The 25,736-nt window shown below is 58.5% G+C and overlaps 4 protein-coding genes and 1 non-coding gene across 5 annotated transcripts; 2 read left to right on the top strand and 3 right to left on the bottom strand.

Moving 5' to 3' along the window:
• Positions 1-4,386: 4,386 nt before the first annotated feature.
• On the bottom strand, positions 4,387-4,950 carry SCHCODRAFT_02581627 (uncharacterized protein; the record flags this gene model as incomplete). The annotated part of the gene is made up of 2 exons (XM_050343915.1): positions 4,387-4,756; positions 4,781-4,950. Coding segments are annotated over 2 exons (518 nt in total), but the record flags the coding sequence as incomplete, so codon positions are not given.
• A 2,340-nt stretch (positions 4,951-7,290) lies between these two features.
• SCHCODRAFT_02581626 (uncharacterized protein) lies at positions 7,291-7,890 on the top strand (the record flags this gene model as incomplete). Its single annotated transcript, XM_050343914.1, has 2 exons — positions 7,291-7,496; positions 7,521-7,890. The coding sequence occupies 2 exons, from the start codon at positions 7,291-7,293 to the stop codon at positions 7,888-7,890; spliced, it is 576 nt and encodes a 191-aa protein (XP_050199727.1).
• A 133-nt stretch (positions 7,891-8,023) lies between these two features.
• On the top strand, positions 8,024-8,191 carry SCHCODRAFT_02506647 (uncharacterized protein; the record flags this gene model as incomplete). Its single annotated transcript, XM_050343182.1, has 1 exon — positions 8,024-8,191. A coding segment is annotated over one exon (168 nt), but the record flags the coding sequence as incomplete, so codon positions are not given.
• Positions 8,192-8,478: 287 nt separating this feature from the next.
• Positions 8,479-10,385, bottom strand: SCHCODRAFT_02668962 (uncharacterized protein; the record flags this gene model as incomplete). The annotated part of the gene is made up of 6 exons (XM_003031204.2): positions 8,479-8,552; positions 8,607-8,865; positions 8,920-9,008; positions 9,051-9,282; positions 9,751-10,112; positions 10,160-10,385. The coding sequence occupies 6 exons, from the start codon at positions 10,383-10,385 to the stop codon at positions 8,479-8,481; spliced, it is 1,242 nt and encodes a 413-aa protein (XP_003031250.1).
• A 2,381-nt stretch (positions 10,386-12,766) lies between these two features.
• Positions 12,767-12,839, bottom strand: SCHCODRAFT_t128. Its single transcript has one exon. It is a non-coding gene; the product is annotated as a tRNA-Ser (tRNA).
• Positions 12,840-25,736: the final 12,897 nt, after the last annotated feature.

Below are 25,736 nucleotides of genomic sequence, written 5' to 3'. Positions count from 1 at the left end.
CCCTGCCAGTTGTTCCGTCTCAGCGAGATTTACTCAAGCAGCCTCGCTGTCGAGCAGGTCATGGGCGAGGACGTAGCGGGACGGCACTTTGTATGATGGCCGGATTTCATTGCAGAAAGCGAGGAAGTAGAAGTCCTCCACCGCACGGAACGGCATATTTGCATGAATCATGAACCTGCCCAGCAACTGTGAGTATTATGTACTCGATCAATCGTAGAAGATGTACCATGTGAGCTTAATATCAGCCCTTTCTTGCCAGGCCTCTGACAGCGCGTGATCTACGGTGCCATCCAGGGTTTCACTTGATTTCCTTTTTTTGACTGCTCGAACTGCCAACTGGTCGTCAACAGGAGCTAAGCGCGCCGATGGGCCCTGCAAGGCCGGAACAAGGTCCGCATTGACAATCGGTACTGTCCCACTCTGCTGCTTCTTCTGCCGCATGAAGAGATTCGCATCGGTCTGAGCTGACGCAGGAGCTGACGTGCACCCATGAGGCCTAGTGAGATGGTTGGGGAGGAAGTTATCGCAGCCTTTGATTCGGGTGCCCCTGCTTCTGGGATGGTGCCCACAGTACTTGCATCGCCAGTAGTAGCGCCCACTCTAATTATTCACGGGCTCGAGCTTATCAAAGTGCTCTAACGCAAAAGCAGCCGGTTTGCAGCCAGCGTTGGACTGGGTAGACATTACAGAAGGTGGTGGGAAGAGGAAGAGGGAATATTTCAATTGACGGATGCCTGTGGGAGACGACAGGGACACTACACGACGTTGATTACCAAGTCATATTTCTGCCGACTCTGCCACGGTAAATCCTGGGAGCTCGTGGCAGGGCATGGCAGAACACGATCTGCTAATTCTGCCAGCAGAATGGCAGAGACTGCCAACCACACTATCGGCGGGGCGCAGGGCGGGTCTTTGTGATGTGTTTCATTGCACAAGGCGCCATGTCCCACGCGCAGCTCAGGTGCCTGCAGTTCCTGGTGCTCAAACGCTCTTGCTTACAGTGTTTGCCTAATAGTGTACCGTTCAAAAGATAATCTTGTGAACTATGTGGGCGCGGTGTGGGCATCAGCACGTGCCCTCCCACCACGGCCCGCATGAATGCCACATATGTCCCTTAATTGATTGAAAGCTTCGATAGCGTCTCTTGTCCGGTGCTTATGGCGCGTTTGCACTTACAATGCTTGGTTGGCTTAGTCACAAAATGGATAGATGGTGGTCTTCATCTAACTTTGTGCTTGCTTGTTCCACGACCACAATAGCCTTGAAGATAAGTTGTGCTTTGTTCTGCTAAGCCCCAAACATTAATGGCCACAAAACAGGAAAGAACACAATGCCTGGTACGTTGAGCATAGCACAATCTATGAATGAAGATACTAAAGGTTGACCCACTGCATGTTGTCGGCGGGAAGTGACAGGTTCAATTTCAGTGTTTTGACCATCTGGACTGACAAATCATGAGGTCAGGAGTTCAAACCGACACCTCACTGCAGTTATTCTGAATGTTTCTTTCCTCAAAATATCCACCTCTAACCAGTCTTACGCCATGTGCTGCACTTATTTATGCTCTGTATACACGCCAAAAGCTGTGAAAATGCGAAAAACAAGGTCAGAAGAAATCCCGGCATTCTCCGGAATCTTGGCAAAAGCCGATAGCATCGGCGCCAAAATGCCGTTGAGTACTGATTGTTGGAATTGGTGTCTACGCGCTCTCTAGCGCCTATGGTATTTTTCTGCGATTTTACGGACTTTTTCCCGGTACTGTACGCTTACTTACAGTCCTATCTCTGCGCTCGTGTCTTATTGCCGAGCGCCACATATTTCCTTGGCATTTGCCGGTCCCTCCTGCCTAGAGCGGCACATCCGAGTCTTTTCTCTTCCTGACTTGTTTGCTGTTGCTCTAGTGTGATCACTGGCTCGATTCTGCCTCGGACACTGATACCTGTCTCCACTCATGCAGATGGGTGTATATAGCTGATTCCTGTTGTACGTAGGTATTTAGTGGTGTTATCTGACACAGTGTCTGCCATGAGTACTAGTAGGTGACAGGGTAAGCATGCTTTTGGCCTAGTGTGATGGGGCTGATACTTGCACAGACATGGACATATGTGGGTCCACATCACGTGGACCCGATCGTACTATATATGCGGACACGTGGACTTTTTGGGTAGTTCTTACCATCCTGTTTCTTGTATTTCGAGTCAATCACTAGCACGCGGTTCGGTTCATCTGCAAGAACTAAGGACACAAGGACTCTAGAGAGCATCGCTCTCTTACACATTTTTGAACCTTCTTGCTACTAGCTTTACTCAAACTCTATCGACTTCTCCATCCCCAAAAGGGACATTGACACCAACATTGTCATCGACACAGATCACCAAGATCTGCACTCTATTGGTACGTAAAAGCCTCAACCAACTACTCTCACGCGTATCTACATGATCTATGTGCGATGGTGGACAATGGCACTGGAAGGTACCCGCTACGGTCTTGGATTAACACCACCGCGGCCACAACGGGCAACCAAAACCCTGCCAGGTGAAGGGGAGCAGGAGTACGCATGGCGGTGACGGCTGATGCGAACAACGGCATGGGCGCGCGTGGGAGCGTGGAAGGGACACGAGGCCAGCAACGTGGACCGGTGGACTCGATCGACTCGTTAACGCCACCACCGTCTTCCAACCACCATCAGCCATCCCTCCACCTCGAAAACTGCAATGTGACCACCAACGCCAAACAAGATGCCCAGGGTGAGGCGGCGATGGAGGATCATACAGTGGAAGGGCGAACCTCGCCCGCGGCCCATGATTGGCACCGCGAAGAAGAAGCGTCCTACAGTGTAGTGTGGAATTGAGGCGGTTCCTAGCGAGGAAGCGAGGGGGAGGGGCGGAGTCGTTGGTACGCGCTGGACGCGTGGGCGTCTTTGAGGATGGAAAGATACGAGTTATCGCGCCGGGCGTCGCCCAGCGCTTGCGGGAAGTAAGAGGTGAATAGAATGGAAAACTCAGCGTATTAGTGCGGTGTGTGCTCTGCTCGGGGCTCGTTAGCGCTGCTCGGGGCTCGGGGCTCTGCTCGTTGTCTCTGCTCGGCTCGATGAAGGTAGGAAGCAAGAAGATGATATTCCCGCACCACCGGGCTGCAGGGAAGGCGACGCCATTGCCCGAAGGCTGATGTGCGCAATCGCCGATAATCTACAAATATTCGGTAAATACGAACGCCGAAGCGTGCAATCCCGCGCGATGGGGCAACGGCAATGTAAGGCCGTCATAAGAAGAAAAGGCGGCGTCTGTACTAAAGGAGCGCGGCCGAAGGGGGGCGATATACGAAAAAGCGCCGTGCTCGTCCATACCACGAAACCCAAGCCCAACCCGCGCGTCAGTGCGCGTATCCTATGCTCCAATCCCTGTTCCGACCCTGCGCGACCCTTCATTCATCAGCCCTTCCTCCCCGCGCGCCTCGCACCTTGCGGCTTCGGAACCATTTTTGCGCGCTGATCCCGAGTTCAAGCGGCTGGCTGCGAGCACAGCGGGCCAAGAAGCAATGCAGTGGCTGTTTGATGGGCTGATAAACGTATGGAGCTGAAGGGAAATGTGAGAGTAGAACCGTCCGATGGAGAGGGAGGGGTGAGGGTGAGCGAGAAGGCAGAGAAGCGGCATATCCGAATCGGGAAGGAGCGATCAAAGTTGGCGTAGCACGTAGCTTCTTCGAGCTCCTTGAGAGGCTCGGCCATACTTTTCTGTGATAATAACAATATGGTAGACTATGTGTAGGAATTTGGAAGGGGGTAGGAATTCAGGAATGAAGTGTTTTTATCCAAATACATGCGCCACGAGCGAGTCACGAGCCCAAACCGTGGGAAGAGACCAACCCACGCGTGGCGTAAGCTACTATTTGACAGTAGGACGCGGAGAGAACGTTCGTGGACACCACCACGACCAGAACGCGTCTGTAGGGAACAATACAGACTGCATGGCTACGCGCCGCGCCCTCACGACATGTACAATGTCGGACACCGAGGCGCCTCTGTTGGATGGCGCGTGGGAGCGGTGTCGCAAGGAAAAGTCACGCCGCAATGCGGACGAGACATTGCCTCAGTGTGGGATTGTGGGATTGTGGATCCCGCCGTATTAGACATGGTGTATAGTCGCTTCGTAGACGAACAAGCAGACAAAATGTTGTTTGAACTTGCGGCAGAGGGCGATCGGCGAGGCCGAGCGCTGAATGAAGGAGAGGCCATAGAGGTGATTAACCGGCACCTCCAGGCAGCAATCGAGACAATGAGTGGCGACCGCTTGGTGCGAGAGGATGGAGGTCAGGACGTATGAATATAACTACACAGCCCAGCCTCTAAGGGCTCCGTGTTCCTACATATCCCATAGTCAGGTTGGACTACGAAGTATGTAGAATATAGCTACACAATATAACTACATCTGCCAGAGCCCTTCGTAGGGGCCTGGCCACTACCGCTCGTCGTCGTCGCCTCGGCAAACACCGGATCGCGCTCATCGTCGCCCGCCCTCCGCCCGCCGTCGCCGCGACGCGTGCTCCCGACGTTGTGCCACGTGCCGCCGACGCTTGCGCTCCCGACGCATCGCGCGCGCCTTCCGACACCTCGGCCCGGCCCGCCACCTCCGCCTCGCGCTCGAACGCGTTCCCACGCCCATCCGCCGTATCGTCGCTCGCCGCTCGACGTGCCTCGTGCACTTGCGCGGTCGAACGCTCGCGCTTCGGCAAATGCCGAGACGCATCGAGAACGTCGCTGCCGCGCTAGCCGTCGAGCTACGCGTCCCCGGCAAATGCCGGGCACGTTCGCGCGCCCATCGGGTGCGCCGGCGCCGTCAGGGGGCTTGGCGATGTGCCGATCGCATCCCTGCGCGCTCGCTGCCACTCGTGCGCGCGTCGCCGGCAAATGCCGGATCGGGCCGGGCGGTCCGCGCGAACCGTCCCGCGCGCGCGCGCGCGACCGACCGTCGCCAGCCTGCTCAGCGTCGTGCGCGAGCGTCACCATCGCGCTCGGCCATGCGCCCGGCGTAACTCCGGTCTGATATTGCGGTGATGCCACCAGCGGTATCAGTCACGAGCGCAGCCTGTGCAATCGCCATCGCACGTGTCATGTCCGTCGGCGACGCTCGCAGCAGCCCACTCACACTGAGTGGTCGCCGCTATGGACGGCCTCGCGTCGGCCACCATGCTCGCCAGCGCGGCACGCCGGGCGACGTGGCGATGCCACGTCACCTAGCAACCGTGTGTAAGCGTGGTCATGGGCGCGTTGTCCGCAGCGGCAAGCGGTGGTGCCGGCGGCAAGCGCGGAGACCAGCCGTCCGCGCGACGTGTGGGAGGAGGTGATGACGGGAGGTGGGGGCAGGGCAAGCGGGCGACGAGGGCTCGGAAGGGATGACCTGCGTCACCTTCCGACCCTATCCGACGACGCGTCGTTGGACACGTGGGATGGCAGTGGTGGTGTCGGCAGTGGCTGAGAATTGACTGAGGACAGCGCGTGGCCTGGCGGCCAACGCGCGTCGAGCAGAGCGGGGACGTCGAGGTGGAGGGTGCTGGTTTAAGACAAAAACGCGTCGATCGGCTGCGGTCGGACTTATTCCGGCCCAGCACGTGACCTCGGATGCTCGGCTCGTGTTGCCGCTCTTTGCCTCGTCGGTGGCTGCGATGGCTCCCACAAGCGTCTGAAAGTCCTGAAAACATGGCAGGAATGTCCACCAATGTGTGTTTTATGTATGATTCTCTATAAGCTCCTGTTTTGGCATGAACTATGGGTCATATCTGAATAAAATAAGGTGTAAGCGCATTTGCCTGACTTCTGCATGTTTTCCCCACCACAGGACGCGTGAATAATTGTGTACAGGAGGAGTCATGAATGTGGAGGACCCTACACTTTCTTTCTAAATGCTCTGCACAATGCGAGCTGCTACACCATGCGGGTCAGCACATCACGTGCATCGGCCCAGCTTGAGCTGATTGTCGTCGATTCGACGTTTTCAGCATCAGCAATGCGTTACGCCGCCGAAATAACAGCAGGAACGTGTAGAGCGCCCCTAAAAATGGTGGGGAAAGGCTTTAAACCGTGCACTCTGTGCATAAAATAATTCATAATGACTCGACTCAGCACAATTTGGAGCAGGTTTGTTCAGCTGCTGCAGTAGTGCAGCAACGGTCTTGTCCATACATACCCTGCTCGTCATGTCCATGGGGTAGGTCACAGATCTAATTGAATTGGTACTCACCGTGCTTCTACGCATTTTTGGGCCCTCTTGAAGACTCGAAGCCCCTGTACTTGAGGAATAGATGCAGATGATGTCCTTCAGCTGATTGCCACTGGGTGAAGTTTAGATACTTAGCAGCTGTCCCCCTCCGATGCTCAATACAGAACATTGTAGATGTGTACTTATCCAGCACATCTGCAAGTTCTTGTGCGGGCTCCGCACAATAATAGTCTGCTATCGCGCTCACAGTGGTTCAGTGTAAGGTCTCAAAAAGCAGAAAGTTCGCATATATATGGTTTTATGCATTTTCTCCACAATTTCAAAGCGTCTCTCAAAGTACCTGTGGTGTTACAGAATCTTTCTACAGCTAACGCGCGCGTCAGAAGCTCGCGCAGTGCACAAAGACGGGCAAGGGATAGGACGCGCGGGGGAGAGGACGCGCCACCGGCATTTGCCGAGCACGTGCCGCGCGGAATTGAATTCCGTCCGCAGCCGGCACGAGCCCTTTGCCCTCGACCACCATCCCTCTCGCCCTGTCCGTCGCTCGCGGAGCCAACTCGCGTTGAGCTCAACGCGAGTCGGTCACTCCTCTGCGCTACCCTCCCTCCTTGACCGCCGCGAGCGCCACGACACCCGCCCTTCAATCGGGCACACGCGCTCAACAGCGCTATTCCCCTCCCCTCACCCCTCGACCCTCATCCCTTACCTCTCGCAACCTCAAGACGGCTGTCCACGCGCCGCTACCCCCCTCTCCCTCGACCATCACCCCCTCCTCGCCTCTGCCCACCCCTGCTGCGTGATTGACGTGGTTGCTATGGCAACCACGTCAGCGCGACGTGGCTGTCGTCGGGCACCCTTCCCCGCCGCGGCCTGCATTTTCATCTACGACGACAGTGTGCGCCGCTGGTGAAGCACGTACAGGCCGGCAGACGCGCGCTCGCGGGCGCGTGGTGTCGGGTGTCGATGCCTTGCCACGCGTTCGCGAAGCATGGCGATACCGGGCACGCATACCGCCCGCCATCGCGTGCGGGACGCGAGCTTCGCCTGCCGTCTTGTAGTAGCGTGCACTGGCGAGATGCGCGCTCGCGCGTGCCAGCGGCGACGGTCGGTCGCGCGCGGGACGGTTCGCGCGGACCGCCCGGCCCGATCCGGCATTTGCCGGCGACGCGCGCACGAGTGGCAGCGAGCGCGCAGGGATGCGATCGGCACATCGCCAAGCCCCCTGACGGCGCCGGCGCACCCGATGGGCGCGCGAACGTGCCCGGCATTTGCCGGGGACGCGTAGCTCGACGGCTAGCGCGGCAGCGACGTTCTCGATGCGTCTCGGCATTTGCCGAAGCGCGAGCGTTCGACCGCGCAAGTGCACGAGGCACGTCGAGCGGCGAGCGACGATACGGCGGATGGGCGTGGGAACGCGTTCGAGCGCGAGGCGGAGGTGGCGGGCCGGGCCGAGGTGTCGGAAGGCGCGCGCGATGCGTCGGGAGCGCAAGCGTCGGCGGCACGTGGCACAACGTCGGGAGCACGCGTCGCGGCGACGGCGGGCGGAGGGCGGGCGACGATGAGCGCGATCCGGCGTTTGCCGAGGCGACGACGACGAGCGGTAGTGGCCAGGCCCCTACGAAGGGCTCTGGCAGATGTAGTTATATTGTGTAGCTATATTCTACATACTTCGTAGTCCAACCTGACTATGGGATATGTAGGAACACGGAGCCCTTAGAGGCTGGGCTGTGTAGTTATATTCATACGTCCTGACCTCATGATGATCGAGGACGACGCAGACCGCAGAAGACACCTCTGGCAGGACCTATGTTGCAACATACCCTACAGTTATAGGGCACCTTGTTGCAACAAACCCCACTAATTACAAGGCTATGACTATAACGATTTGTTGCAACATCTGTTGCAACAAATCCCTACAGCTACAGGTACACTACTGGCCTGCCGGCCATTGCCGAGCAAGCTGTTGCCGTCGCTGAAACCCCGCCGCCGCCATCCACAACATGCTCGTCATTGTCGCGCCCCCGCCCGCTCCCGACGTGCACCCCACGTGCTGCCCACCGCACACTCCTGACCCTTCCCACGCGCCTCCCGCCGCGTCGCCCGGCCCCGACGCGCGCTTGTGTCCGAGGCAGAATCGAGCCAGTGATCACACTAGAGCGACAGCAAACGAGTCAGGTTCATAAGTAGCGAGATACAACGCATAACTACGCATCTAGAGCGACAGCAAACGAGTCAGGAAGAGAAAAGACTCGGATGCGCCGCTCTAGGCAGGAGGGCACGGCAAATGCCGAGGAAATATGTGGCGCTCGGCAATAAGGCGCGAGCGCAGAGATAGGACTGTAAGTAAGCGTACAGTACCGGGAAAAAGTCCGTAAAATCGCAGAAAAATACCATAGGCGCTAGAGAGCGCGTAGACACCGATTCCAACATGCGGACCAACACCAGGGTAGGGGGGGAAGCTGCCAAACTGGAAGGTAACAGGAGGAGCGGAGATAGGGGCAGGCACTTCTTTCTGCAGAGCCTGGCGACAAAGAACTAATGCCAACTGACCGGTACTGGTGTTGTCGTTCTCGAGGATTTTGCAAAAGTCCTCGTCATTTGGAGGCATCTCCGTCGTCGCGTGATAACTACCATCAGGGCCCCTCGCAAGCTGCAAGTCCATCAGTTGGCTGTAACAAGAATGCCACAGACACATCACACGTACCGTAGCAGCAGCCCACTTGTTGAAGAGGACATGGCTTAGAGCTATATGCATGTCACCCTTGACGTAGCAGAACTTGCTCTTGACGCCTGCTGCTGCGTGACAGTGTCTGCTATGACATCTCCACCGCTCACGCAGGGTGGTGATCGCCTGCGTCTTTGCGAGGTTCACGGCTGCGATGTCGGCATGTCTGGGTGCCTGCAAGCTTGTCAGCAAGCGAGACGAGGGGATGAAAGGGAAGAGTACCTTGCTCTTCTTCTTCTCATCCTTCTTCTTCTTCTTTGGGGGCTCGTCCCCATCACTGTTGCCACTGTTGCTGACAATGATAGTTGTGCTTGGTGTGTTTACCTTCTGCCAATCGCGCTTCTGTACAGTCCAATTCAGCCTCGTGTGTTTATGAATGATGCAGGGACTGCGGAGCCTGGTCCGTACGGGATCGCTACGAGCGGGCTAGGGCGTAGCTGAGTGGTCGCCTTGGCAAGAACGTCAAGGCAGCAGGTAGCTGTCTACCGAGCCTGCCTTGACTCGGAACCTGATCTGAATCAGGTCTCCTTTTACTCGCGCAAGCGCGTGCCTCAGCTATCGGTCGAGTGTGCAAACAATGATGAGGATTTGAAGTAAAAGTAGAAGTGTCTAAGCACGCGTTGCACGCGCCCCGAAGGGTGATCGCGAGCGGCGCGTGACGCGTCAATACGTACGTGATGTCATACAAGAATGGGTACAAGTAGGTCCATACCGCGTGCTCGGGCAGTTTTCCTGCCTTCGATCCGCGTTCAAGGAGTCAAAATAATACCTCTTCACTTACCATGTTCCCAGGACCCTACAGGGACATACCTTGGCCTTGGGCTTCAAGGTACGCTGAACAATGATCGTGGCAGTCTTCCCGCGTGTTCCCTTCCGCCCACGGGTGATGAACTCCGCGAAGTCATCCGCTTCGTCAAGGGAGAGGGGCTGGGATGATACGTAGGGGATAGTAAAGGTTACATTGTAGTTGCTGAGCTTGTCATTGTTGTCGCGCGAGTGCTTGGTAGCTGCCTTCAGTAGCACGACAGAGAGGTCATCGAAGGTCGTAGAGTTGTTGACGGTGAAGGGGATTGTGAGAGACTTGTTCGCGTCCTTCTTCGCCTTGGACTTGTCGCGCTCCGAGTACGCGTAGACCGTGATGTTGCAGCTGAGAGAGAAGTCGGGCAGAGGGGCTGTAAAAGAGTCAGGCATGGACGGTAGGCGGAGCAGGAGCACGCACGCTTGTCTTTTGTAGGCCAGCCCTGCTTCCTCTTCTCCTTCCTCTTCTTGAGCTCTTGTATTGCCTGGTTCATGTTGGGGATTGTGAGCAGCTCTTCGTCAGAGTCGGATGAAGGTGAGTGTGCGGATGGCAAAGCGGCTTGATATTCCTCCCCCATATGAAGTTCAAGGGTTGGGGTACGGTGATCCTCCAGCTTGTCGTACTCTTCTTCACTGAGGGAACTCATTCTGGATAGGGCTAAATAGTGCAAAACGATACCAAGTATGAAAGCTGGGATGACGGGAAGTCAGAAGAACAAGTGCGCAACACGGCGTGCGCCTTGCGGGGTAACGGGCCGGATTTTCGATTTAAGTTCAAGGATCAGCCATCATTTATGCAAACAGCTGTAATTAGTGACAGCAGTACTAATTAGTGATGGTGGTGCTAATTAGCGACAACAGCGGTAATTAGTGATGGTGGCAGTATTTATGCATGACACTTTGGCAATGACAGCAGCAGTATGTAGTGCTTATAGCACTGCTGAGTAAGTGTAGTAATATCAAGTGGTCCTACTGCTTGTGATCTATAGCAATATCTTAGAACAGTAGTGTCAAAGGCCTTTGCGAAGGATAATTTATATAGAAACACCAGATAGAGTATTGCCCAATGCTATTCCAACTTAAAACCGAGTTTTGGCAAACTTTATCTGTATGCATTAATTTCTAGCTGTTGTCATACCTTGTCATTTAATTCTATCCTGAGGAATGTCACAAGTTGGATTTATTACCTGTACAGCTCGACTCTAGCAGTTACTCGGTCACGTCATGCACTTACGCTTTATATACCAAGTAGTCACACCTATACACTCCCTAGTCTGTGCGTTGTTGCCTTCAGTTTGTGTCTGTGTTCGGCGTTGCCGCTGGGCGCGCCAGCCTGTCCAAGGCAGAATCGAGCCAGCGATCACACTAGAGCGACAGCAAACGAGTCAGATGTATATTCAGCGAGATAGAACGCATAACTACGCACCTAGAGCGACAGCAAACGAGTCAGGAAGAGAAAAGACTCGGATGCGCCGCTCTAGGCAGGAGGGACCGGCAAACGCCGAGGAAATATGTGGCGCTCGGCAATAAGGCGCGAGCGCAGAGATAGGACTGTAAGTAAGCGTACAGTACCGGGAAAAAGTCCGTAAAATCGCAGAAAAATACCATAGGCGCTAGACAGCGCGCAGACACCGATTCCAACACAGCCTCTCCAGCCTGCTGCTGAGTGGGGCCTCTGAGGCCCTGCCTGGGGCTTTGTACCGGGTCTGTCGCTTGTCTCTCCCCCTTGCTGCTGCCATCCGACCACTGGGTTGTATCCGATCATCCACCACCGGCGCTCCTGCTATCCGCAACCTCCCTACCTGTGGGTCACTCCTTGCATCCACTTCTGATACTTGCCACCCTTCACCGCACATATTTGACAAACCTGAAATTTGACCGGCTGGACAACAATGCTGTCATTATCAAGAGCCTCAAGAAGTGCTGGCGGGGCTCAAACGCAATCAAGACTACTACATCGTGGCCGTCTTCCTCAACCCTGGCATCCGTGCCCATTTTTTCAATGACTCAATAGTGCACTTGATTTCACATGTGGGACTCTATGCGGTCGTCAAGCATGTGTACTGGTGCGTGTTCCAGATCAAAAAGGACGAGCAGGTGCCTGGTGAGCTCTTCAACAGCTATTGCTAGTACTACGATAGTCAAGGATGCTTCACGTGTCAGGGCTTTGCCATGGATAAAGTACAATGTTAATTCAAAGGCCAGGTTTGTGGTCAGCCCAGTCATTAATCTCAAGCTTACACATCTAGCAGGACACCATTCTCTTCAAGCAGAATGTATGGAAGAATGTGACCAAGAAGGATCCCCTTCCCAGACTCGCACTCGTGGTTCTCAGCATTGTTGCCAACTCAGTGGGTGCGGAGCGCCACTTCAGCAAGCTTGGCCACATCTACCAGGACAAACATCAAAACCTCCTTCATCCTGAATGCGCACACAAGACTGCCATTGTCAGGAACTCCATGAGGAACAACTTACGCTCAAGATGTGCTCCAAGCGTGAGTTCATCCCAATGATGCCAGGCTGCACTTCAGGACAGGCTGCAAAGCCGGATGACCATAGTGAGTCAGATGATGACCAGGAGGCGGACGACAAGGGGGATATCCAGGCAGCGGTTGCTTGTGGTCTGGGGCCTGTGCTAGAGGATGGTGAAGAGCTACACCATGGCTTTGACAATGCCCCACCCACAATGTCCAAAGACATGAATCATTTTTCACGAGCTAAAGAAGCGCAGGATGCGCAAGACCTCAGTCTTTCTGCTAGTGGAATAGCGACTGAGGGAAAAATGATGTACACGGCCGCGCGGTCCGTGGCTAGAATTCAGGTGTTATTCAGGTGACCTAGTTTTCACCTACCCATGTCCGGACATGTGGGTGATTCAGCTACTCACAAAGATAGCTACATTTGAGTATCTACTATAGGGCGTGTATATATCTACGTTGCAGCTTATTTAAATCTGAAAATAAGGGATCATGCACCTGCGAAGTAGTGTCAGGCACGGCATTCCCCGGGCCCTGTTGGGATACAAAAGTGACCTGACCTGGGTTTGAACCAAGGACCTCCACCTCTCGGGGGTGACGCTCTACCCACTGAGCTATCGGGTTTTTAGTTACTGAGGTGCTGATCACAAGTCAACAGGCCCGAGGTCAAGCAGGTGCAGGCGGGGTTTCTGCGTGCTGTCCTGCACCTAATCATTGCAATCACGGTTCAAAAAGGTATGAATTGAATGTAGGAGAAACAATACACTACAAACAACTAAGAGCCAATCCGAAACACTACTGTCCAAAGCCAGGCTTGGTGAAGTTGTAGGCACCTGTTGGAATCGGTGTCTACGCGCTCTCTAGCGCCTATGGTATTTTTCTGCGATTTTACGGACTTTTTCCCGGTACTGTACGCTTACCTACAGTCCTACTTATGCGCTCGCGCCTTATTGCCGAGCGCCACATATTTCCTCGGCTTTTGCCGTGCCCTCCTGCCTAGAGCGGCGCATCCGAGTCTTTTCTCTTCCTGACTCGTTTGCTGTCGCTCTAGGTGCGTAGTTATGCGTTCTGTACTGCTGAATATATTCCTGACTCGTTTGCTGTCGCTCTAGTGTGATCACTGGCTCGATTCTGCCTCGGACAGGTTATGAGCCCCGCGCTCTAGCTGCCCCAATCAGCCAAATCAACACCCCGACTCAAACTCGCCGTTGTGCGCGCGTACCAGCTGCGATTCCCTCCGCTCGAGCGGCATTCGACGCGCAAGACCCTCCCCTACCTTGTGCCCGAGCCGCGCTCCGCGAAAATCGCCAGTACCGCCGCTATCGCCGTGCGAAGTCCAGCACCTCCGATCACCGCAAATTTTCGCCCTCCCTCATATTCGCCGTTGCGCACGCAGTTCGCGTCCGTTCCTCTCCAAACAACTTCTAGTCACTCCGCGCCCTTCTCCCCTACACGTCGACCCCACTCTCGTCCACTTTCGCCTGTTCGATCTTCCCCAACAACCGTCTCTTTGCGCCATGTCGAAGCGTGACTCAGACGGCCGCCCCATCCTCACCCGCTTCAACTGGAGCTGGTGGGACAGCGAGATCCAGCCCTGGCTGTCCAGCAAGGGCCTCTGGCGCTATGCCAAGGGCACTGTCACCAAGCCCAAGCCCAAGGACGCGAGCGCGGTCACTGATGCGGAGTACCGCACTCAGGAGGAGTATGAGCAGCGCTTGGAGAAGGCTGCTGGCGAGCTTTGGCTCGCCATGGAGGAGCCGCTTCGTCCGCAGTTCAAGGACAAGCGCAGCACGCCCAAGGACCTCTACGACGCGATGAAGACCGCCTTCAACATCCAGGAGGCCGGCACACGCTTTGCTGCGCTCTCAGACTTCTTCGACGTCGACCTGGGTGACGACGCCGAGGCCACCACCGCCCTCACCGACCTCCTCTCGCGCGTCGACGAGGCCATGACGCGCGTCCAGTCCCTGCGCCCCTCGACCGGCTACGACCTAGCCACGATGGACCTCGAGCTGAAGGCGATGGTCACCATGCGCGCGCTCGCCGCCTCCCCCAACCCGCAGCACGCCAACATGTACACGTCCCTCCTGCTCGACAAGGCGCTCACCTACGAGACGGTCAAGGACATGATTGCGCGCGAGTTCGCCTCGCACCGGATGACTGCTGACGGCACGCCCCTTGCTGCCAACCGCGCCGGGTACACGCCCGAGTGCTACAACTGCAAGGGCCCGCACCTCATCCGGGACTGCCCGAAGTTCAAGCCGGACTGGAAGAAGGAGGAGGAGGCCGCCGCCGCTGCTTCTACCTCGAAGCGCCAGCAGAAGAAGAAGAACAAGGGCGGCGCCAACGCGTCCGGCGCGTCCTCTGCGCCTTCTGCGCCCTCTGACGCGTCCTCTACCGCGTCAACCTCCGCCGCTGCTGCGCGCGTCGAGTCCGCAGGCCAGGCAAGCGCTTTCACTTCCTCCCCCGCTCTCAAGGAGTGGCTCCAGTCCAAGGCTGCGGCTAACTTCAACACCGACACAGGTGCGTCTCTACACATGACGCCGCGGCGAGATTGGTTCGTCACCTACTCGCCGCATCGCGTTCCTGTTCGCCTAGCGAACGGCGCGATCGTCTACTCGGCGGGCATCGGGTCGGTGGAGTACCAGCCGGTGGATGGGGAGAAAGCGCTTATGCCTATCGTGTTCTTTGATGTCCTTCATGTTCCGCTTCTTACCTCGAACCTCCTGTCAATCTATCACCTTACTGCGCACAAGGGGTACGAGGTCAGCATCAAGGACAAGCGCGTCGCCTTCTACCGCGCTGGGGCGCTCGTCTGCACCGCTACAGTGGACGACTCGAACACGGGCTACTTGGACGGCTACGTTGTCGTTCCTCCTGCGCACAGCGCGCAGCGCGCCACCTCCACCACGCTCCCGCTCGACGCTGCGCTCTGGCACCGCCGCTTTGCGCACGTCAACCATGGGGACATTGCGAAGCTGCGGCAGCGCAAGCTGGTGAGGGGCATGCGGTTTGACAGCAGGGAGGCGCCGGACCCGATCTGCGAGCCCTGCATCATGGGGAAGCAGACGCGCAAGGCGGTACCGCGCGGTCCGGGAGAGCGCGCTACGCGTCCCCTCGAGTTGGTTCACACCGACTTGAAGGGTCCTATGCCGGTCGCATCCAGAGAGGGGGCGAACCTCTACTGGATCACCTTCATAGACGACAAGACGCGGCGGCGCTGGGTGGCGTACTTGAAGCGCAAGAGCGACGCTTGGGCTGCTATCCAGCAGTTCAAGGCGGCCGCTGAGGTGGAGAGTGTCCGAGGCAGAATCGAGCCAGTGATCACACTAGAGCGACAGCAAACGAGTCAGATGTATATTCAGTGGTACAGAACGCATAACTACGCACCTAGAGCGACAGCAAACGAGTCAGGAAGAGAAAAGACTCGGATGCGCCGCTCTAGGCAGGAGGGACCGGCAAATGCCGAGGAAATATGTGGCGCTCGGCAATAAGGCGCGAGCGCAGAGATAGGACTGTAAGTAAGCGTACAGTACCGGGAAAAAGTCCGTAAAATCGCAGAAAAATACCATAGGCGCTAGAGAGCGCGTAGACACCGATTCCAACACACCCCCTTGATCGAGCACGTCCTAGCGCCCAACTCCAAGGCCAGAGAGCGTCGCCATGTGCTGCAGTTTGACCCGGCCCAAGGCCTTGGTCATCATGTCAGCCGGCATGTCTGCTGTCTGCAGATGGACAAGGCGGATACTGCCGCGATGCACCTCATCACGCAGCCAGTAGAAGCGCAGGTCGAGGTGCTTCATGCGCCCATGATGCTCCGGGTTCTTGGCCACCTGCAGCGCCGAGTTGTTGTCGATGTAGAGGGTGGAGGGCGCGCTCTTGACCGAGTAGCCACACTCGGTCAGGAAGTTGCGCATCCACAGGATCTCCTGGCCGGCAGAGCACGCCGCGACGTACTCTGCCTCGGTAGTCGACAGCGCGACTATAGTCTGCAGCTTGGACGACCAGGAGACCGCTCCACCCGCCATCATGACAATCTGGCCGCTGGTAGACCGCCCATTGTCCGGGTTACCGCCGTGGTCCGCGTCGGTGTAGGTGTAGAAGAGCTCGGAGCGCGCATTCACCGCCTTGCCGTCGTAGGTCAGCTTGTAGTCAAGCGTGCCCTTGAGATAGCGGAAGAGGTGCTTGAGCGCGTTCCAGTGCGGGCGGCCAGGGTTGCCGGTGAAGCGAGCGAGGACGGAGACCGGGTAGGCGAGGTCAGGACGAGTGGCGAGGGCGAGCCAGGCAATGGCGCCGACAGCAGAAGCGTACTCCTTAGCGCGGGTAGACATGAACTCGATGTCCTCCGGCGTGACAGGAGCATCGGCGGCGCTGAGCTTGTGCGAGGGGTTGAGCGGAGTGGTGACCGGGCTGCACTCGGCCATGCCAAACCGCTCGAGGACGTCCGTGGCGTACTGGCGCTGCGAAAGAGACAGCGTGCGTTGGCTGCGCTCGCGCTCAATGGCAACGCCCAGTAGCCAGGTGGTAGGACCCAACTCGCGCAGCTTGAAGTGCTTCTTCAGCTCGCCAATGATACCGAGCGCCTGCGCGTCGGTCTTGCACCCAATCGTCATGTCGTCCACAAAGACCGGCACGAGGATGCGCGCGTCGCCGCGACCGTACACCCACACGCTGTGGTCGCAGAGGATGCGCGTGAAGCCCATCTCTACAAGCACCTTGTTCAGCGTCTCGTGCCAGACATGACTCGCCTGCTTCAGCCCATAGAGCGACTTCTTCAAGCGCCAGACATAGTCCTTGTCAGGATCAATGCCGAGCTTGAAGCCGGGTGGTTGGCGCATGTAGATCTCCTCGGCCAGGTTGCCGTTCAAGAACGCATTGCTGATGTCGATGGAGTAGAGCACGAGGTCGTCCATGGCGGCGAGGGCGAGAATGGCGCGAATAGCGGCCCACTTTGGCGTAGGGGCGAACGTCTCGGTGTACTCGAACCCGGGACGCTGCGAGAAGCCCTGCGCAACGCAGCGCGCCTTGTAGCGCTCGATAGACCCATCAGCATTGCGCTTGACCTTGAACACCCACCGGCTGCCAATAGCGCGCTTGCCGGGCGGCAGCTCGACCACCTCGAACGTGCCGTTGTCGACCAGCGCCTGCACCTCGTCGAATGCGGCCTCGATCCACTTCGCCTTGTCCGGGCGAAGCAGCGCTTCAGCAAACGTCTTGGGCTCGCCTTGCTGCGGGTCCGGCGCGACTGTAGTGGCGAGGGCGAAGTCGAGAGCCTGTTCTACTGACCAGTCCTCTTGGGTGATGCCGCTGAAGACGTAGTCGAGGCCGGCCTGAAGAACGTGCGCTCCTGGGATGGGCGTGCTGTCAGTCAAAGCAAGCTCATCGTCACTCCCTGCCCAGTCCATCATCTCCTTCCTTGCCTGCTCTCTGTCCTGCGCCTGCTCTCTGCGCTCCTCCTGCGCACTCTGCTCCTCCTGCTCCTCCTCCTCGTCCACCTCCTCAATCTGGCCGGATAACGGCGCAAAACGATTAGGGGACGTCACCTGCGGCTGCGGCGCGGGTGTAGACGATGTAGCGCGGCCTGTAGAAGGCGGCGCAGGCTGCTTTTGCCAAGCGCGAGTCGTCAATTCGCGCTCGGATAAGCTATGGGTCGGCTTGGTTGCCCGAGGCAGACGCGACGGTGGCGGTCCGCTCGAGGTAGACGGCCGAACTGTCTCCCAAGCAGGGGACGGACTGCGCTCAGGGCGCGGTGCTGGCTGCTGCTCCTGCGCGCGCTCCTGTCTGCCTCTCAGCGCGGCCTTGCTAGGCGGCGCAGTGCGAGACGGGCGGGGTGCAGAGGGCGGCGGCGGACGCGCGCTAGGCGGCGTGGTAGGCTCAGCTGGCTGCTGAAGCGGCGTAGAGGGTGCCGGCGGCGATGTGGGCGGCGGTGTGCGCAACTGAGGCGCAGCAGGCGCGGCGGGCGCTGGCGGTCCGGATGGGGGAGGCGGCTGATCATCATAGAGCGCGACACCATCGTCATCTGCGCTATGACGATGGGTAGAGGGCGACGGCACATCACCCCCTTGATCAGCAACATCCCCAAAGTCCGGAGGGCCTTCACCTCGGTCTATAATCGCCGCAGTGATGAGATTGAGGCTCTTGAGCGACGTACCCGGCATGTAGCGCTCATCAAACACCGCATGCGACGAAATGACCGTCTTCTTGGTGGCCGGGTTGTAGAACAACCAGGCCTTGGTCCCGGGAGGGTACCCCAAGAAGATGCACTTCTGAGAGTGCGGCTCGAGCGCGCGCCGGTGCTTGTCCTTCACCAGGACGTACGCCAGACACCCAAAGACGCGGAAGTAGCCAACATCCGGCGTCTTGCCGGTCCAGGCGATGTGTGGGGTGGTATCCCCAGGCAGAGCGGAGGTAGGAGCGCGGTTGGCAACGTGGTTGTAGGCGGCTATAGCGTAGGCCCAGAATGAAGGCGGCAGCTTCGCTTCATAGAGCATCGAGCTAGCGCCATTGGCAAGGGTTAGATTAGCACGCTCAGCAACGCCGTTCTGATGCGGCTCATCTGGCTCTGTGATCTCCAATCGCCACCCCTCCTTCAGCGCCGCGTCCTTCATGACGTTGGAGATGTACTCGCCACCCCCATCGCAGCGCAGTACCTCCAAACGCTGTCCGCTCTCCACCTCAGCAGCCGCCTTGAACTGCTGGATAGCAGCCCAAGCGTCGCTCTTGCGCTTCAAATACGCCACCCAGCGCCGCCGCGTCTTGTCATCTATGAAGGTGATCCAGTAGAGGTTCGCCCCCTCTCTGGATGCGACCGGCATAGGACCCTTCAAGTCGGTGTGAACCAACTCGAGGGGACGCGTTGCGCGCTCTCCCGGACCGCGCGGTACCGCCTTGCGCGTCTGCTTGCCCATGATACATGGCTCGCAGATCGGGTCCGGCGCCTCCTTGCTCTCAAACCGCATGCCTCGCACCAGCTTGCGCTGCCGCAGCTTCGCAATGTCCCCATAGTTAACGTGCGCAAAGCGGCGATGCCAGAGCGCAGCGTCGAGCGGGAGCGTGGTAGAGGCGGCGCGCTGCGCACTGTGCGCAGGAGGAACGACGACGTAGCCGTCCAAGTAGCCCGTGTTCGAGTCGTCCACTGTAGCGGTGCAGACGAGCGCCCCAGCGCGGTAGAAGGCAACGCGCTTGTCCTTGATGCTGACCTCGTACCCCTTGTGCACAGTGAGGTGGTAGATGGATAGTAGATTCGAGGTAAGCAAAGGAACATGAAGGACGTCAAAGAACACGATAGGCGTAAGCAACTTCTCCCCCTCCACCGGCTGGTACTCCACCGACCCGATGCCCGCCGAGTAGACGATCGCGCCGTTCGCTAGGCGAACAGGAACATGATGCGGCGAGTAGGTGACGAACCAATCTCGCCGCGGCGTCATGTGTAGAGACGCACCTGTGTCGGTGTTGAAGTTAGCCGCAGCCTTGGACTGGAGCCACTCCTTGAGAGCGGGGGAGGAAGTGAAAGCGCTTGCCTGGCCAGCAGACTCGACGCGCGCAGCAGCGGCGGAGGTAGACGGCGTCGACGACGACGCCTCGGAGGGGCCGGAGGAGGGCGCAGAGGACGCGCCAGACGCGTTGGCGGTGCCCTTGTTCTTCTTCTTCTGCTGGCGCTTCGAAGTCGAAGCGGCGGCGGCGGCCTCCTCCTCCTTCTTCCAGTCCGGCTTGAACTTGGGGCAGTCCCGGATGAGGTGCGGGCCCTTGCAGTTGTAGCACTCGGGCGTGTACCCGGCGCGGTTGGCTGCGAGGGGCGTGCCGTCCGCCGTCATCCGGTGCGAGGCGAACTCGCGCGCGATCATGTCCTTGACCGTTTCGTAGGTGAGCGCCTTGTCGAGCAGAAGGGAGGTGTACATGTTGGAGTGCTGCGGGTTGGGGGAGGCGGCGAGCGCGCGCATGGTGACCATCGCCTTCAGCTCGAGGTCCATCGTGGCTAGGTCGTAGCCGGTCGAGGGGCGCAGGGACTGGACGCGCGTCATGGCCTCGTCGACGCGCGAGAGGAGGTCAGTGAGGGCGGTGGTGGCCTCGGTGTTGTCGCCCAGGTCGACGTCGAAGAAGTCCGAGAGCGCAGCAAAGCGTGTGCCGGCCTCCTGGATGTTGAAGGCGGTCTTCATCGCGTCGTACAGGTCCTTGGGCGTGCTGCGCTTGTCCTTGAACTGCGGACGAAGCGGCTCCTCCATGGCAAGCCAAAGCTCGCCAGCAGCCTTCTCCAAGCGCTGCTCATACTCCTCCTGAGTCCGGTACTCCGCATCAGTGACCGCGCTCGCGTCCTTGGGCTTGGGCTTGGTGACAGTGCCCTTGGCATAGCGCCAGAGGCCCTTGGAGGACAGCCAGGGCTGGATCTCGCTGTCCCACCAGCTCCAGTTGAAGCGGGTGAGGATGGGGCGGCCGTCTGAGTCACGCTTCGACATGGCGCAAAGAGACGGTTGTTGGGGACGATCGAACCGGCGAAAGTAGACGAGAGTGGGGTCGACGTGTAGGGGAGAAGGGCGCGGAGTGACTAGAAGTTGTTTGGAGAGGAACGGACGCGAACTGCGTGCGCGACGGCGAATATGAGGGAGGGCGAAAATTTGCGGTGATCGGAGGTGCTGGACTTCGCACGGCGATAGCGGCGGTACTGGCGATTTTCGCGGAGCGCGGCTCGGGCACAAGGTAGGGGAGGGTCTTGCGCGTCGAATGCCGCTCGAGCGGAGGGAGTCGCAGCTGGTACGCGCGCACAACGGCGAATTTGAGTCGCAGTGTCGATCTGGCTGGTTGGGGCAGCTAGAGCGCGGGGCTCATAACCTGTCCGAGGCAGAATCGAGCCAGTGATCACACTAGAGCGACAGCAAACGAGTCAGATGTATATTCAGTGGTACAGAACGCATAACTACGCACCTAGAGCGACAGCAAACGAGTCAGGAAGAGAAAAGACTCGGATGCGCCGCTCTAGGCAGGAGGGCACGGCAAATGCCGAGGAAATATGTGGCGCTCGGCAATAAGGCGCGAGCGCAGAGATAGGACTGTAAGTAAGCGTACAGTACCGGGAAAAAGTCCGTAAAATCGCAGAAAAATACCATAGGCGCTAGAGAGCGCGTAGACACCGATTCCAACAGAGAGCGGTCAGCGCTTGGAGGTACTGCGCTGCGATGGGGGTGGCGAGTACATCTCCAACGTCATGAAGGACACGGCGCTGAAGGAGGGGTGGCGGTTGGAGATCACAGAGCCAGATGAGCCGCATCAGAACGGCGTTGCTGAGCGTGCTAATCTAACCCTTGCCAATGGCGCTAGCTCGATGCTCTATGAAGCGAAGCTGCCGCCTTCATTCTGGGCCTATGCTATAGCCGCCTACAACCACGTCGCCAACCGCGCTCCTACCTCCGCTCTGCCTGGCGACACCACCCCCCACATCGCCTGGACTGGCAAGACGCCGGATGTTGGCTACTTCCGCGTCTTTGGGTGTCTGGCGTACGTCCTGGTGAAGGACAAGCACCGGCGCGCGCTCGAGCCGCACTCTCAGAAGTGCATCTTCTTGGGGTACCCTCCCGGGACCAAGGCCTGGTTGTTCTACAACCCGGCCACCAAGAAGACGGTCATTTCGTCGCATGCGGTGTTTGATGAGCGCTACATGCCGGGGACGTCGCTCAAGAGCCTCAACCTCATCACTGCGGCGATTATAGACCGAGGTGAAGGCCCTCCGGACTTTGGGGATGTTGCTGATCAAGGGGGTGATGTGCCGTCGCCCTCTACCCATCGTCATAGCGCAGATGACGATGGTGTCGCGCTCTATGATGATCAGCCGCCTCCCCCATCCGGACCGCCAGCGCCCGCCGCGCCTGCTGCGCCTCAGTTGCGCACACCGCCGCCCACATCGCCGCCGGCACCCTCTACGCCGCTTCAGCAGCCAGCTGAGCCTACCACGCCGCCTAGCGCGCGTCCGCCGCCGCCCTCTGCACCCCGCCCGTCTCGCACTGCGCCGCCTAGCAAGGCCGCGCTGAGAGGCAGACAGGAGCGCGCGCAGGAGCAGCAGCCAGCACCGCGCCCTGAGCGCAGTCCGTCCCCTGCTTGGGAGACAGTTTGGCCGTCCACCTCGAGCGGACCGCCACCGTCGCGTCTGCCTCGGGCAACCAAGCCGACCCATAGCTTATCCGAGCGCGAATTGACGACTCGCGCTTGGCAAAAGCAGCCTGCGCCGCCTTCTACAGGCCGCGCTACATCGTCTACACCCGCGCCACAGCCGCAGGTGACGTCCCCTAATCGGTTTGCGCCGTTATCCGGCCAGATTGAGGAGGTGGACGAGGAGGAGGAGGAGCAGGAGGAGCAGAGCGAGCAGGGGGTGCAAGAGGAGCGCAGAGAGCAGGATGAGCAGGCGCAGGACAGAGAGCAGGCAAGGAAGGAGATGATGGACTGGGCAGGGAGTGACGATGAGCTTGCTTTGACTGACAGCACGCCCATCCCAGGAGCGCACGTTCTTCAGGCCGGCCTCGACTACGTCTTCAGCGGCATCACCCAAGAGGACTGGTCAGTAGAACAGGCTCTCGACTTCGCCCTCGCGACTACAGTCACGCCGGACCCGCAGCAAGGCGAGCCCAAGACGTTTGCTGAAGCGCTGCTTCGCCCGGACAAGGCGAAGTGGATCGAGGCCGCATTCGACGAGGTGCAGGCGCTGGTGGACAACGGCACGTTCGAGGTGGTCGAGCTGCCGCCGGGCAAGCGCGCTATTGGCAGCCGGTGGGTGTTCAAGGTGAAGCGCAATGCTGATGGGTCTATCGAGCGGTACAAGGCGCGCTGCGTCGCGCAGGGCTTCTCGCAGCGTCCCGGCTTCGAGTACACCGAGACGTTCGCACCTACGCCCAAGTGGGCCGCCATCCGCGCCATTCTCGCCCTCGCCGCTATGGACGACCTCGTGCTCTACTCCATCGACATCAGCAACGCGTTCTTGAATGGCAAGCTGGCCGAGGAGATCTACATGCGCCAACCGCCCGGCTTCAAGCTCGGCATTGATCCTGACAAGGACTATGTCTGGCGCTTGAAGAAGTCGCTCTATGGGCTGAAGCAGGCGAGTCATGTCTGGCACGAGACGCTGAACAAGGTGCTTGTAGAGATGGGCTTCACGCGCATCCTCTGCGACCACAGCGTGTGGGTGTACGGTCGCGGCGACGCGCGCATCCTCGTGCCCGTCTTTGTGGACGACATGACGATTGGGTGCAAGACTGACGCGCAGGCGCTCGGCATCATCGGCGAGCTGAAGAAGCACTTCAAGCTGCGCGAGTTGGGTCCTACCACCTGGCTACTGGGCGTTGCCATTGAGCGCGAGCGCAGCCAACGCACGCTGTCTCTTTCGCAGCGCCAGTACGCCACGGACGTCCTCGAGCGGTTTGGCATGGCCGAGTGCAGCCCGGTCACCACTCCGCTCAACCCCTCGCACAGGCTCAGCGCCGCCGATGCTCCTGTCACGCCGGAGGACATCGAGTTCATGTCTACCCGCGCTAAGGAGTACGCTTCTGCTGTCGGCGCCATTGCCTGGCTCGCCCTCGCCACTCGTCCTGACCTCGCCTACCCGGTCTCCGTCCTTGCTCGCTTCACCGGCAACCCTGGCCGCCCGCACTGGAACGCGCTCAAGCACCTCTTCCGCTATCTCAAGGGCACGCTTGACTACAAGCTGACCTACGACGGCAAGGCGGTGAATGCGCGCTCCGAGCTCTTCTACACCTACACCGACGCGGACCACGGCGGTAACCCGGACAATGGGCGGTCTACCAGCGGCCAGATTGTCATGATGGCGGGTGGAGCGGTCTCCTGGTCGTCCAAGCTGCAGACTATAGTCGCGCTGTCGACTACCGAGGCAGAGTACGTCGCGGCGTGCTCTGCCGGCCAGGAGATCCTGTGGATGCGCAACTTCCTGACCGAGTGTGGCTACTCGGTCAAGAGCGCGCCCTCCACCCTCTACATCGACAACAACTCGGCGCTGCAGGTGGCCAAGAACCCGGAGCATCATGGGCGCATGAAGCACCTGGACCTGCGCTTCTACTGGCTGCGCGATGAGGTGCATCGCGGCAGCATCCGCCTTGTCCATCTGCAGACAGCGGACATGCCGGCTGACATGATGACCAAGGCCTTGGGCCGGGTCAAGCTGCAGCACATGGCAACGCTCTCTGGCCTTGGAGTTGGGCGCTAGGACGTGCTCGATCAAGGGGGTGTGTTGGAATCGGTGTCTACGCGCTCTCTAGCGCCTATGGTATTTTTCTGCGATTTTACGGACTTTTTCCCGGTACTGTACGCTTACCTACAGTCCTACTTATGCGCTCGCGCCTTATTGCCGAGCGCCACATATTTCCTCGGCATTTGCCGTGCCCTCCTGCCTAGAGCGGCGCATCCGAGTCTTTTCTCTTCCTGACTCGTTTGCTGTCGCTCTAGGTGCGTAGTTATGCGTTCTGTACTGCTGAATATATTCCTGACTCGTTTGCTGTCGCTCTAGTGTGATCACTGGCTCGATTCTGCCTCGGACAGCACCTTGACCGTACAGGTTGGAGTACGACGAGTTGGGTGGCATGTTCATAAAGCCTAGAACATAGTAACCAAAGGACTAGATGGAGTTGAGCGAGACGAACCATTGTGCATGGCGGCTTGTGAGGGACCCAACGACGACGTTGGGACTTGAACTTGAGGATAGGCCGAGGTCAATGCCATGCCGAGCTGCATGTTCACATTGACATTTGGACCAAGGGGCGAGGGGGAACCTGCACATGTATCAAAGTGGTGAGACCATTGTGTCGCAACACTTGTGTGAAATACCTACCAGCAGCGGGATTCATGAGGGACTGAATGCTGTGAGCACCAGAGCCCCGGCAGCGGGGTTCGTAGAGCCACTCATGCTTGTAGCGATGATGAAGGCGAGCGGCGAGATGTCGGATGCAGAGGCGGGGACAGCGACATGCCTGTTGGCGACAGGGAGGCAGCTGATGCTGTAAGGTGGATTTAAATCCACCCCAACAACTTACGTAGCCCGGATTGCAATCTTTCCCGACGTCAAATCGGCCCAAGTTCCGCACCCGGCCAGCCAGCCGCAGGTGCCGGGACCTGCCCTAATAGGGCTCCGGGGCTGTGATGCGCCCAGCGTGTGGCCGCCGTGGCACGGGAACGGAGCGCGCGCGCGTGCCGCCACCGTTGCCGCCGCCTGTCGTAGCAAGCACAAAAAGAATATAAAAAGATGTATATAGTGTATATAGATGTATGTAAAGGGGGCTGGAGCTGCAAAGAACACAAAAAGTCGAAAAAGCGCGAGCAAAAAATGCGCTCGCGCTCGTTGCGTGGCGCGCAAGGCACCTCGGAATGGCAGGGAGAAGTAAGGGGTATCCTCCCCAGCTACGTCCACCCATTCGCGTCGAGGGACGCGTCTGCAGTGGTCACGTAGCAAGGCGGGGGATGGAGGAGGGTGGTTATGGTGCTGCTGAGCGCAGGTTCACCCTTGGGAACAGGGCTTGCCTGAGGCGCTCAAAA

The sequence above is a fragment of the Schizophyllum commune genome (assembly GCF_000143185.2).
Source record: "Schizophyllum commune H4-8 unplaced genomic scaffold SCHCOscaffold_7, whole genome shotgun sequence".
Taxonomy (NCBI): domain Eukaryota; kingdom Fungi; phylum Basidiomycota; class Agaricomycetes; order Agaricales; family Schizophyllaceae; genus Schizophyllum; species Schizophyllum commune.
Note: the sequence above shows the minus strand (reverse complement) of the source record. Positions and strands in the feature narration are given on the sequence as shown.